At 38.3% G+C, this 13,410-nt stretch overlaps 5 protein-coding genes across 5 annotated transcripts; 2 read left to right on the forward strand and 3 right to left on the reverse strand.

Annotated features, from left to right (window-relative positions):
• Positions 1 to 50: 50 nt before the first annotated feature.
• On the reverse strand, positions 51 to 3,695 carry GCK72_020582 (uncharacterized protein; the record flags this gene model as incomplete). The annotated part of the gene is made up of 5 exons (XM_053733663.1): positions 51 to 274; positions 321 to 618; positions 3,059 to 3,279; positions 3,327 to 3,475; positions 3,526 to 3,695. 5 exons carry the CDS (start codon positions 3,693 to 3,695, stop codon positions 51 to 53), a joined length of 1,062 nt encoding a protein of 353 aa, XP_053582576.1.
• On the forward strand, positions 2,120 to 2,455 carry GCK72_020583 (uncharacterized protein; the record flags this gene model as incomplete). Its single annotated transcript, XM_053733664.1, has 1 exon — positions 2,120 to 2,455. The coding sequence occupies one exon, from the start codon at positions 2,120 to 2,122 to the stop codon at positions 2,453 to 2,455; it is 336 nt and encodes a 111-aa protein (XP_053582577.1).
• A 1,209-nt stretch (positions 3,696 to 4,904) lies between the features above and the next one.
• On the reverse strand, positions 4,905 to 8,425 carry GCK72_020584 (uncharacterized protein; the record flags this gene model as incomplete). Its single annotated transcript, XM_003099331.2, has 11 exons — positions 4,905 to 5,073; positions 5,118 to 5,203; positions 5,249 to 5,394; positions 5,788 to 6,101; positions 6,150 to 6,249; positions 6,299 to 6,484; positions 6,874 to 7,155; positions 7,204 to 7,469; positions 7,520 to 7,835; positions 7,897 to 8,074; positions 8,402 to 8,425. 11 exons carry the CDS (start codon positions 8,423 to 8,425, stop codon positions 4,905 to 4,907), a joined length of 2,067 nt encoding a protein of 688 aa, XP_003099379.2.
• Positions 8,426 to 11,227: 2,802 nt separating this feature from the next.
• On the reverse strand, positions 11,228 to 11,437 carry GCK72_020585 (uncharacterized protein; the record flags this gene model as incomplete). Its single annotated transcript, XM_003099370.2, has 1 exon — positions 11,228 to 11,437. One exon carries the CDS (start codon positions 11,435 to 11,437, stop codon positions 11,228 to 11,230), a length of 210 nt encoding a protein of 69 aa, XP_003099418.2.
• Positions 11,438 to 12,687: 1,250 nt separating this feature from the next.
• Positions 12,688 to 13,408, forward strand: GCK72_020586 (uncharacterized protein; the record flags this gene model as incomplete). Its single annotated transcript, XM_053733665.1, has 4 exons — positions 12,688 to 12,809; positions 12,852 to 12,978; positions 13,026 to 13,178; positions 13,235 to 13,408. 4 exons carry the CDS (start codon positions 12,688 to 12,690, stop codon positions 13,406 to 13,408), a joined length of 576 nt encoding a protein of 191 aa, XP_053582578.1.
• Positions 13,409 to 13,410: the final 2 nt, after the last annotated feature.

The raw sequence follows: 13,410 nt of genomic DNA on the forward strand, positions 1-13,410 counted from the left end.
ATAAATATATTGTGAATTTTATTTTGAAAAAATTTATTTTAAAAGAAAACTCAGACAGAAGTATTCTCAACGATAACCGTAAACACTTGAACTTGCGGTGTTGAATGTATATCCAGACGATCCGCGTCCACAATGATTCCGATCCGTCGGGATTTCGGAACACAATTATTGTAAGTTCTAAGAATACGCGATCTCACGAATCGATGTGCCACTATGAAAATTATAGTGGAAATTGTGCCGTGATGAGCGATAAACAGTAAAATTGTGAGGGATGCTGAAAAATGTTAAAATTGTTTTTTGGTTTGACCAAAAAAACTCACTGGACTCAGAACCTGGTGTCTTCAAAGCCAGGAAGCATATTGGTAGAAACAGTAAGAAACAAAATAGCAGGACAACTTGGATCCCCAATAACGACAAAAATCCGGTTTGGATCTTCCAGAACTTTTTTGAGATCTTTGCTTTTGACTTTTTCAGGATACTGTAGACTCCTGATAGGTATCCAATGGAGAAGATGAGAAAAATAACCAGCAAGAACACAATCGATATTATCGATATCACAAGACGCCATGATTCGGTGTCCAGGAAAAAGAAAGATGAGCAATTGATTTTTACTGTTGTCTGGAATATCAAAATTCGGGAAGAAATTTAAAAAATCAAGCCACCTAGGGGACTCGAACCCCTGACCTTAAGATTAAAAGTCTCACGCTCTACCAACTGAGCTAACACAGGTAGACCGCTAAGTCCCAAAAACGGACGACCGACGGCTGAGCGGCCGCATACGTGCGAGTGGCGAACCAACGGCGGCTAAACAACCGCAAACGGGCCAACGACGGTCCGTTACCGGCCCGCCAAATAACTGTTAAAAACCAGTCAAAAAATGGATTTTTGAAATACTGCTTCAAAATCATTGTTATGTCATTTAGAGTCAGTAGAAGTTGTTTGAAGCTATCATTTTCTTGTTATCGACATGTTATGAAGCAAACGGACGAACAACGGGTTAATGGCGGCTGAAAAACGGGCTAATGGCGGCTTAATGGCGTCTCAAAGTACTCAGACAGGCTTAGAAGGTATTTAGTATAGAAAAATCACTGAAATCTATACAAAAGTAGTTTTAGTGTTCTAGTAATTCAATAAAAGTCTAAATGGTTAATTTTTTCAACTAAGTGAACTTATATAAAGAAATAGTGCTGCTAGTGGTTCAACGAACAGCTATAGAGCTAGAGGATGTCTATACTTGGTTTATTGACCTTGTACAACATTCAGCTTTTCATATTCAAGAATTTTCTAAATCACAAAACCGAACCAGAAGGATACTTTATTTAGTGAAGCTTCTATTCACAATCTCACTAGTATTACTGTAGTATTCGCTATCTGATCACTTCCTATTTTCATTCACTATCAGACAAGTTTCAATTTAAAAACAAATTTAATCCAAGAATTATCAGGCTTTTTCATTTTATGTGTTTTTTTTTTCAAAAAAACCATCCTTTTTCATGAAATTTCCGGGTATTCGCATTTTTCGAGTTGACTCGTTGAAGCTGAAGCTCGCAACGACACTCCGAAATTACGGCAGCGCGCCTTGTTTGTCGTAAATCGACACTGAATTTTTTCCGCGTCAAAATTTTATTTCGTTCGTTTTCCTTCAATTTTTATGGTATTTCTACATTCTTTTTCTACATTCTTACATTCTTTTCAGTAAAACAGGTTTATTTATCTGTCAAAAACGTTTTCACTCGTTATTTATTACTAATTTCGACGAAATTGTCTATTTTCAGGCTAATCGAGAATTTCGTCGTCGGCGCGACCTTACTGGACACCAAAAGCGAGAAATTTCAAAGGATTCGTAAGGTTTGTATCAGATAATTGCGAAACCTAAGTGTAAAATGTGAATATTTTCAGCAAATGTCACTGGAAGTCCGAAGTTTGTGTCTAAATCGACAAGCGGAAGAGCTGGTTAATCGATATGGAGAAGAAGTCTTCAGTGGACTCAGTGGAAACCAAAAGTATGATAATCGCGCTTTTTCAAATAGTGGAAACTTAGCTAGTATTTTTTCAGAGATCAAACGGTCAAGGTCAACATGATACACTATTGTCGAATGGCGATTGCCACCACTAGGCAATGACATCAATGGAAACGGAAGGAGGAGCAATACAGCAACAACAACAATCATCTGGAGGAGAGGGACCACGTCTTCATCATCATCAAACCGACATTTTTGATGCCGATGCAAACGACAGTGGAAACGAACTATCGATGGGAGGAAGTAGTAGTGAAGTCTTTGTAGCCGATTCAATGTCCCATCATCGTGGAGAACACTCGAAGAATCATCATCATCAAGACAGTCTTCTCGGTCAAACGGCTACTTCGTCGATTTGGGGATTTCAACAATTCACTGGTTCTCTGTTCGATACCTCACTTCAATGCTCTCATCATGCGCACCATGTTGTCAAATGATTGAGTGATAAGTAAGTTGTCCAATAACTATGAAGTGTATTGTAACTTATTCTCTTTCAGATTGGTTTGATTCGACTACAAGCGAATTCATCTCAACGAAGATTGGACATCAAGAGAAGCCACGAGAGGAAAAAGTGAAGAAAGTCACTCTCGACTCGCCTGTTTGATGCGGAAAATCGACGAGCACCGAGCCAAAAGGCGAATTTTCTAAAGTCTCAGTCACCTAGTTTTGATGTTTCTTTAAAAAATTATTTTTTATAAGTGTCAACATTTTTTGTTATTAATTTTGTTTTGTTAATAAATAAGTATTAGTAATAACGAGTACTGTTCGCAAAAAATCATTTTTAACAAGCCTAATGGGGACCGGGAAGGGACCAGAATGGGTTGAAAACGGATGAAAACCGGTCCGTCAGCGGCTCAAAAAGCGAGAAAACGGGCCGTCTACGGATGTTCGACGGACCGTTGGCGGCCCGTCGGTCAGCCACAGAATGTTCGCCGGTGATCCGGCGCTGGTCCGTTTTTGGGACTTTGCGCTCTACCTGTGTAAGGAGGCTCCGTGCGTTACATTGAACAAGGGCGTAGAAGAAAAGAAAGGAAACTCACCTTTTCCACTGCACCTCTCAACCTTCGTTGCACATCTCCTTCTCCGAATCCAAGTGTTAGAAGAAGACACCAAAATGAGAAAAGAATAAAAAAATAGAGAACTTTCAGAAGGCATCTGATCAAGAAAAACATCTTCTTCTCCTCCTCGAAAGCCACAACTGCCAGCTTTTCAATAGCTTCGCACCGGGTGTTAATGACTTGGACCAGAAAGAATAGCATGACTCAAATTTCAGATATTAGTGGAAATTTAGAAATTTAGAAAACTTACCTAAATGCCCATACATAGTGATAATAATCGACCACATAGGGTTCAACAAATCAAATAATCGAAGGAATCCTGTAGCATGGAATCCCCATGCATGAGTATGTATTATAGGTGCGATTCCAGAGGAAAGGAATAATAAGCTGAGATATTTGCTGGAATAAAAATTTTAAGTATGACTTATACCTAAAACCTCGTAACTAACCATATCAAAAAATAACCGTAGGCTCGTTTTGATGGTTGCAGGTGTTTACTCGATTTGTAGGCCAACACATACCCGGCAAAAATGAAAAATGGTAGTGAGAAAAGTGGGGAGAATTTGAGAACCACTAAGGTTCCAGAGATCAAAACATCAGGTTCACAATCCGCTGGCATCGTTCTTTGAGATCAAATATGATGGAAATCCTGGAGAGATCCTGAAACCACCGGAAATGAATTCAATTTCCTGCAGAATGGGCGGAGCTTCGAAATGGATCCGGAAATTGAAGAGAAGAAAAAGGTGGAATCTTGAAGAAAGCAAAAATTGTACATTGGAACAGAACACGTGGGAAAAAAGGGGGGGGGGGGGGAAGTACAACATGAGTACAAAAATGAGATCAGTTGGAGAACGAAAATGACAACGGGAAAATATAATGGATTGGTTTTTTTGAGACAAAATGAAAATTGACATTTGGAAAGAGTCATGCTCCACTTTTCTCACGTCAGATGTGCGCCAGTTCATCTAGTTTTGCTATAATGGGCTCGTGAAAATGCTCCGGAGATTTTTAAAAAATTCGAAAACTGTGTCTGTGGGAAAACGATTTGATATGAACTATGAGAGGTGAATAACTGAACACAAATGAGCAATGCAAAGATCAGAGCTGTGCGAAAAAAATTTACGAAAATTTTTTTAAAATAACTTTTTTTAAAACTTTATACCAAAAAATTCGGAAAAATTCGAAAAAAAAATCAAGTTGTTTTTCGGAGGCAAAAATCTTGAATTTGTATGAAAACTGTATGTACATAATTCAAACAAAGACTCCGGAAACATGTTTTTGAGCACGAAATTGGAAAAAAGTTTAGGAAAATCGTAAAATCACTATGTTTATTACTTAATTATCGAAAACTTCAGTAGAAAGTTCAAAATTTTTCGACCTTTTTTTTCGAAAACTATACGAAAATGTTTCGCCGTAAAAAAACCGAAAAAAGTTTCCGCTGTGAAATCTCAAAAAATTCAAAAAAATGGGCTCTATATTCTATTTTGAGCCAAAACAGGTAACATTCAAAAAATCAAAATTCCAAGTCTACATTTCACATAACGGGAAAAGTGTCTTGAAAACACACAAATTGCCAAAAAAAAAGAGCCTAGACAACATATCGACCAAGATTTGTTATAATATTACTGGAATTTATTAACTCTGGACAACAAAATAAACACACTTATTAGATTGATCATGATCAGCATGTAATTTTTCTTAAACAAAAATATGAAAAACGTTGTGGTATGTCAGGTTAAGAGAACCGATTGTTTTGGACACTAGCGTGAGAAAAAGGTTTTGGTCACAAGATTTTTTTGTTAAAGATCAGGAGCAAACATTTTCAGACTCAAAGCTTAGAGTCCTCTGGCTCCACCTCGACATCAATATCCCAAGCAGTTTGTGGCTGTCCTTTCGAAATCTCTTCGGGTTGTATGCTAGAGGAAATTGGTTTTTTGGAGTGGGCGCCGGAGTCCGCACCCATGCCAAGAATAGCTTCAATCAACATTTTCTCGAGTCTGAAAAGATGGAATTCTGGGAAATCCTGGAGCACTCTACTCACTTCAAGGTGGACACTTCGAAAAGGCAACTCCAAAAGAAGGCGGCAATGTAGGAGAGTACTGTAGCAGGGATCGCGTAGTAGCAGTACTGAAATGCGGAAAATTTATTAGGTTTCAAGTGAAGTGAACTCACCACTTGCCAAGCGTTATAAAAACGAATAGGCCGATCTCCAACGTTCAGGAAGTAGTAGAGAACCAGCCAGTGAACAATGTAAGCGCAGTAGGATAGTCTTCCGAATGGTTGCCAGATGGGGTGCGACATAAATGCGTTAATTGGGCCTGCAATTAAAAAATTTTTGTAGTTAAGAAAGTGCGCTCAAATGAAAAGGCTTATAACTTGCAAACCGGGCCGAAACGGACCGGCGCGTAACTCCCTTAAAACTCAATACTATGAGGTGAAATATATACCAAAATGTAGATCTCGGAGAGTTCTAGGTCCGTAAGTCACAACTGGTCGAGTAGCCTATTAAACAAGTGCAAAAAACGCGAAAAGGACCAAAAAATCCATTCTAGCCCGACCCGGGGCACATTAACAATTCGCCATCCTACCCGTAGTTGGTCACGGACAGAGAACTCGCCGAGATATACATTTTGGTACAATTTGAGCTTGTAATATGAAGTTTTAAGCAAGTTATGCCGCCTGATTCACATGCACGTATGATATCAACCTACCTCCCCATCCAAAATGGTTCGCAATGATAACCCAAGCCACTGCGATCGCCCATCCCAATCTCGAAAAACTATAAAACGTTCCCTTCGCGAATGGACTCCAATATGACCCATTATCATAGTCATAATTCGAGAACAAACAAGCAAACCCAATTCCAATCGCTACTATCCAACAAACAACAGATATCGCCCAGTTCAATCGGATCTTTCTATTTCCATAGGTGGCGATGATATATCCTGTGAGAAGACCGATCAAGTAAGGGGTACAACGAATCCATGGACGTTGATACATTACATTGGTGAACTCTCCGCTCGGGCTAAAATCAAAAAGTATGGTTTTCAAACTTCCAAACTATAAAACTTACTCGTCGTGATACGAGTCAGCGGCCATGTTATCATAAACTCCATATAAAATATATGTAGTAATAATACTTCCAACACACCCAGCTACAATTGTGATAGCTCCTGTAAGGTAAGTCAGAAAAATATAAGTGAGTTCCTTCCCGGTATGTACCTGCTGCAAAACTGAAATAAAGCGCGATCAGAACGACTGGAGCCAAGATATACAATTGTGTGTCAACAGCCAAGTACCAGGAGACTCCATAACAAGTTGTCTTCTGATCCGTGTCATAGTTGTTGATGTAGATCAAATTTCTCCACCAGTTGTGCCTGCACCCATCGGTTTGGCGGATTAGGACATCTAAAAAAATTGAAAATGGTTCAGAACAGATTCCAGGCATACTAGTCAGCCGGACTGACTCGTGCCTGGGCGTAACTCGCTTAAAACTCAATAATCTGAAAACTAATGATATGAAAACAATACAAAATGTAGATCTCGCCGAGTTCTATGTCAGTGACCTACTACGGGCCGGATGGTTAAAAAGTGCCGAAACGCAAAAATGACAGAGAAACCCATTCTAACCTGGCCTGCCATACATTTACGACTAGCTATCCGACCCGTAGTGGGCCACAGTTGTAGATCTTGCCGAGATCTTCATTTTGGTATACTTTTCAGCTCATAATACTGAGACTGAAAGCAGTTAGGCCTCAGCCCGGTTTGCAAGTATGATTCCAGAGATTTCGACTTACTCCACATCCACGCTGCGTACGGTCCCTGGATATACGGGCCATACACAACAAAAAATCCGATGAAAAGCATATAAGGCGGAGTCAATCTGAGATACCGATGAAGGTAGAATAGAATCCAAGTCAATGGGCTCTTGATTTGATGCGGTTTTGGTCTTTGCTTGAAAAATAAATATGCAACAACGATTCCAGAGAGCAAGAAGAAAGTGTCCACGGAGAAAACTGCGTTCAAAAATAAATGGTTCCAAATGTGCTTGCTCACGGAAGCCAAGGGTAGAAGAGTGTCTAGAAACAGACCAAATAGCAGAGTAAGACTTTCCTTTAGAACCTTACCCTCAAAAGTGAAATACATCAACGCGTGTCCTGCTACTACCCAAGACATTGAGAAGGCTCTGATACAGTCTAGGGACTTGATGAATCCTGGTTTCTGCTCTTTCACTGACAAGATTTGACCGGCGTTTGTCCAGAAGGAGAAGGCAAGAAGGAATTTCAGAGCGATGTTTTTCTCCTCATCACTGCTTTTTTCGTAGACAGTTTCCCGGAGAAAATCTACAGAGGTGGCGAGAATAGCAATAGAGATCATGATAATCATGAAGACTCTGCAATCCTTGAGATGATTTTTTATTTGTTAAAACCATCACTAACTTACGTAAAACCCCAGAACGCTGAATCCTTCTCTACCTCCCGATGCACACAAAGAGCAAGTCGTGCCGTGAAAAGTTTCGAGCCCAATTGGTTATACAAAATCGGAAGATCTCTATGCTTACAAGTCCTCGGCATGCAAACTGCTGATCGGAATGGGAGAGAGGAGAACGGGTTTTTGAATTTTGGGAGAAGTGCCATGTAGCAGTAATTTGTTTCGTATTTTATACCACTAATCCGCTCGCATTCCTGGTAAGATCCCTCGAATGTGTTCTCGAGCTCAAGGAGCCCAGGTTCGAGCAGGCGGCCGAATGAGTCGAGTTCTATAAACTTGGGTTTTAAAATGTCAGCTGGTTTTGTTCACAAAAATTAACAAAAACTTACGCTGAACTGCAAAAAGATTCTCTTTCAAAACATTCGTGTCACATTTTCCAGTCGCTATACATTTTCCAGATTCCAGCTCGAACTTTTGCAAAGAGCTCAACCACAGTTTTGTGTCTTTAGTACAAACGGCAGACACACCAGTGTAGTTTAGATGAGGAATAAGAGGGAGAATAAGTTCCTGGAAAAAAACGAAAACACAATTAAAAAAAAGCACCCGATTTGACAAAACCTACCTTCCAATCAGTGGAACGTGTGGAAGAGACTGTGGAAAATAAAAATAAAAAGGAAAATAAAGTTAGAAACTGAAACATTTTTTGCCTTCCATTTGATAGTGTGATACTCCTTAAATAGGTGTGAGACGCAGTGATAAATCAACTCTTGAACTGATAAGAGTTTTTAAGATCAAGACATCAAGTTTTGATAGAATTTTGATAGACTCAAAGCAATTTTTTGAACAGAACAGAAAAAAATTGTATTTTTTTTAAATTCTCAAATCAGGTCCCACCTCCTCAGGCTGCTGGACCACCATCCCTTTCTTTTTTGTCTCTTTTCAAAAATAAACAATAAATAAATCATGTTCTGCTCAAAATTCTGACAGTGTGCAATCATTGTCTTATCACTGACGAAACAGATGATTAGGGGAGGGGAATTAGGAAAAATGATGAATCGGGTTTTACTAGAGGTGAGTTTGATCTGAAAAATGAATCATGGGAAATGTTTATAGGAGTTGCAAGAATTTACAGAGAGTGGGAAACTTTGAAACAAGACGTTTAGAAATCGAAATAATCCAATAAAACAATTTTTTTGAACAGAGTGTTTGGAATTTTTAACGTGGCCCAAATTTCCATGACGTTGACGTTTGGAAACCGAGACATTCCGACACTAAAGGCTAAAAAAACTCTGAAAAATATGGCATTTTTTGAGTAAGTTTGATCTGAAATGCTTTAATTTCAGAGACGGTTTTTTTTGTATCGTGTCGAAATGTCATGGTTGCCGAATGTCCAAACACCTGGATTGGCAACACCCATCTGATGGGGAAATATAAAAATTAGGAAATGATGCAATGAAAAACCGGTTTTCACTTTCATGAAAAACCGGTTTTCACTTGTTTCAAAGTCCCGGTGGAGCACACTGGTTATGACAATTTAGACAAGCATACTACTTTGGACTTCTGGAGCTGTAACACGATGATGAAGATTCACAGAAGCATTTTAAGAGCATATTTTGTTTTTATAAAAGTTACGCAACATTTTTGACTCAAAAAATCATAGGGTCCAGTTCAAAAATAAAAAGTTTTTTTTCGGATTTTCAAATCAAGATTAGGAAAAATCGATAATCTTAAAAATCAGCTAAAATCAGCTCAAACAAAAAACTCATGTCGATTTTACTGGATACTTCAGCTATCTTTGAAAAAAAAGTTTACGCAAAACGGACTTGTTTCAGCTGAGATATTAGGCTGATGCATAAGTTTCTTTCTTTTTTTGGGTAATTTTTGGTATGAAATTTCTAGAAGACTAATAGTTCACATAATGAGAAATATAGTTGGTCAGTACCTTTAACTCATTGTGATTTTACCTGCGACTTGAGGTCCGTCAACTGCTTAATCTCAGCCGTAGACACGTCAAAACACTTGAGGAACCCTTTTTTGGTACCATTCTTGGTCTCCATTTTTTTCCTAGAAAATGTTGACGAGAGTGGGTAAACTTATTAGAATTAAAACAAACAAAAAGATTCATGTTTAAAAATATGATAAAAACCTTTGATCTAAGCAACGCTAGTTCAATGCCCGTCTCTGAAGAAAGGTGAGGAACAGAAATTTAGGGATGTGCGAGTGTTTTCGATTTTTCTTCATCGCTAGATATGAAAATTGGTAGAAATGTTTATTATTGAGTAGAGTAGACATTGACATTTCTAAATTTATTTTGTTTCGGATATTCACATCATTTCTCTTTTTTCGCAAGAAGCCTGAAATCAACATCATCAAAATCACGTGATTTTTGAATTTGATGAAGCCTTCTGCTCGTACCTTTGAAGCAATCCATTAGATCTTTTGCACAATTACAGAGCAATGTATCTACTGTTAATTACTTGTAACAAAATAATTCAGACTTGTTTGTAAGCGTTGAGAAGAGACCTAGACTCCACCCAGGTCTAGTACACAAAATTTCTGAGAAGCGCAAAAATCATAGCAAACACATCACCCAAATTGTATCACTTAATATGATGACTTGGCCATAAACTTTTTATGGCATAACTTACTTATGTTATCCTCTACCTTTCACAAATAGTTTGGTATAAATGCTGTCTCAAATTTTTCTGTAATCTGTGTGAACCCAGCCGAACCATGATTTCTTGTTGCTGTCGAGCGTCTGATCATAACTTTTTTATTTTCAACATTCCGATGAAAAACTAAAGTGTGATAACAAGATAAAGTTTTGTTCTATAAATTGCATTTAAATTTTTATGAAGATCTCTGCATTTTGATATCGATGAGACTAGAATCAAAAAACTTACCAGAATACACATTTGGTTGGCGACCGAAAAAGTCATCGTTTTCACGAGCGGACTGTCGATGCACTAACTTGAAACATTATGTGTTAGCCACTAAAGAGGTCATTAGAATGCAAAAAAGTTTGGGTTGAGAAACAATCTCTCCGCTAAGAGACCGAGGACCAAAGTCACACCTTCAAAAAAGAAAGAAACTTATGCATCAACCTAATACATGTGAAAGTATGGAGGTATACTCACTTATGCTCGCTACTGTACATACTTGGAATCAGCGTTTCCTCAGCTTTCCAATTATATAGGTCACGTCCTATTCCTCCAAACTGACCTTCCCTAGACAGTTCCACTTTTTGAACGGTTTTTTTGATAGCAACGCTGTTCCGAATCGTCTCGGTTCCGAAGTGGCTCTTTTTCGAGTCCACACATAAATTGTTCTATTTTTAAACCCCCACTTTTATTCATTTTCAGGTAACCATCAATTATCTCTCCTGAGGAACAAATTCACAATTCGTATTACAACAAGCTTTGTCTTTTTTCTAACATTTTGCTTTAATCTCCTTCTTCTCCTTTTCACCAAGCCCCGTCTGAATATTTGTGAAGTTTAGTTCATAATTATCACTTTCGTCGCGAGAAATAGAGAGCAGTCATGCGGAAAAACGAAAAGCTTACAATCAGGATGAGAGGTATTTTGAGTATTTTGACATTTGTCTGGAAGGCTTTTTGTTTTGCTTCGATTTTCCATTCTTTAAGGTTAACAATTTATTAGTTTTGGTAATATACAATCAATTCAATAGCATTGTAATTAAATGTTTTTAATTGGTCTTCTCTAATCACTATGCTCCTCTTCTTCCCAGTTGTCCATACTTGTTGCGAGATAGTAATATTTACATCCGAATCCTCCCTTATCCACTGACCCCAATTCTGGATAACTTCTAGAACCAGATTCGCGATTCTTTTTAGTGGTTTCGGTAGCTTTTTCATTTGGAATTTCAAAATCGAGACAGCCGGAATCAGCTCCAAGAGATGGTTGGCTCATCTGGAAAAAGAAAAAGATGCGTGTAGTTGCTATAGAAACGGAAGACGGGGTGAGGAAAGAGAAAGAAAATGAAAGCGTGCTAGCCCTTAGCTCTTGAGAATGAATTGTGGGAGAGGTGATCATTAGTAGTAGAGAATACATATGCATGCTAAACAAAAGAGAATTTTTGAGAACAACATGAAGGGAAAACATATTGAAGAAATATAACTGGAAACAGACTCTCTAGGGAGATCTCTGACTACATTTTTTCATCAAGCAACAGACCTTTCTTAGAAGGTTGTCTACTATGTATTTTCAAAAAACTTTTCTATCAGAGTCTTTCACAAAAACTACAGTAGACCTTGTGAAAATTTTTCTCTTAAACTTTCTCTCCCTTGGTTTCAATTTTCAGCTGAAAACTGGTGGTTTTGAGTCTCAATGTAGATCTGATTGTCCACATGTCTAAGTTTCAGGATTTTGAGATCAAAAAAAGTTGTTCAAAGATCAAAAAAAGATGTCTCGATGTACGGATGTCCGAAGAATAGGTTTTTGAGCGAAAAATCCAGGAAAAATGCGAACCAGGATGTTCTGATGTCCAATTTTCGTTTTTTTCTGAAATTGAGCGTTTTCAGTCTAGAAACCAAAGTTACATATCAAAAACCGATAGTTTCATGTCCAATTGTGTGACTGGGGGCCCGGTATGTTACAAAACTAAGGAATTGACTGAAACATTGAGCATTCTGAGCTCGAAACTCAATGTTCAACCGAAAACCGTTGTTTTCATGTCCAGATGTAGATCTGAGTGTCCCGATGTCTGCAAAATCTGTTTTTGAGCAGAAAATCCAAGATTTTGAACCAAAAACTATTCAATCCAAAACTGATAGTTTCATGTTCAGATGTGTATCCGAGTGTCCGGATGTCCGAAATTTGAATAATATGAAAAACCGCGTTTTTAAGCCCTAAAATCAAGTTATTGAACGCCAAAATTGACATTCTAACGTCCATCAGTGTGTCCTGATGCCTGGATGTCCAGTTTGGTCACAATTTCGAACAAAATACTAGAATTTCTGCCTGAAGATCACAAAAATAACATTTAAAAAAAGTTCATCTAGATAACACACCGAAACGTTCAGAACTTCAATTCCATTTCCATCCGATCTTATCTTTATAATTTGAACAAAAATTTATTTAATTTGACTGATACCATCGCCTTCAACAGTTTCCTTTATAAGTCATCACAAGTTACCAATTTACAGTTGTCTTCCTCAGTCATGTGCCTCCTCTGTCCCTTCGATTTCCGAAACTGCTCGAGAAACCAAGTAAACGTCTCTGAATTCTACCATCGTTCCTGGAAGTTTATTGTCTACCGACATTCCGCTTGCGGACATTTTTGGTAGGGCGCTGTCAATCTTCAGCGCAATCAAATAGATTTCAGGATCCAGAAAGATTACTCAATGAGAATGCATATTCCATGTCCACACTGCTACCAAACATCCACTGAACCATTGGCAGCATTTATCAGCTTGCAAGAGGCTCAAGAGTATAATTTTTTCATGATTTGTGTGAGTTAACAATTGTCAAAACCCAGTCAAACCTCATTTCCACACAGCACCAGCAACACGAAATGATTCAGCTGAAGGCTGCACAAAACATGAATGAGAAAATCAAATTTATTGAGATGACCAAACCAAAGGATGAGGTGTACTACATGGGTACCAAGGTGACACGCCCATTCATGGACGGCAGCTTTTATGAGAAATGGGTGAACTTATCTAGGAAGGTCAAAAAAGAACAAAAACTTAAACTAACTAATTTCAGCTCAGCTGGGAAGGAATCAACTGGCCAGCTCCTGAATCAGGCGGCACTAATCAATGGATAAATAGTCTTCAGTCGCTCAATTTCGGACCAAAAATAGACAACGAGAGAAGCTACAAATGGGATGTCCCAACTACTGATATGTTCAGAAACATCTCTGTTTGGTGTGAAAAATAATT

This window comes from Caenorhabditis remanei, chromosome V (assembly GCF_010183535.1).
Source record: "Caenorhabditis remanei strain PX506 chromosome V, whole genome shotgun sequence".
Lineage (NCBI taxonomy): Eukaryota > Metazoa > Nematoda > Chromadorea > Rhabditida > Rhabditidae > Caenorhabditis > Caenorhabditis remanei.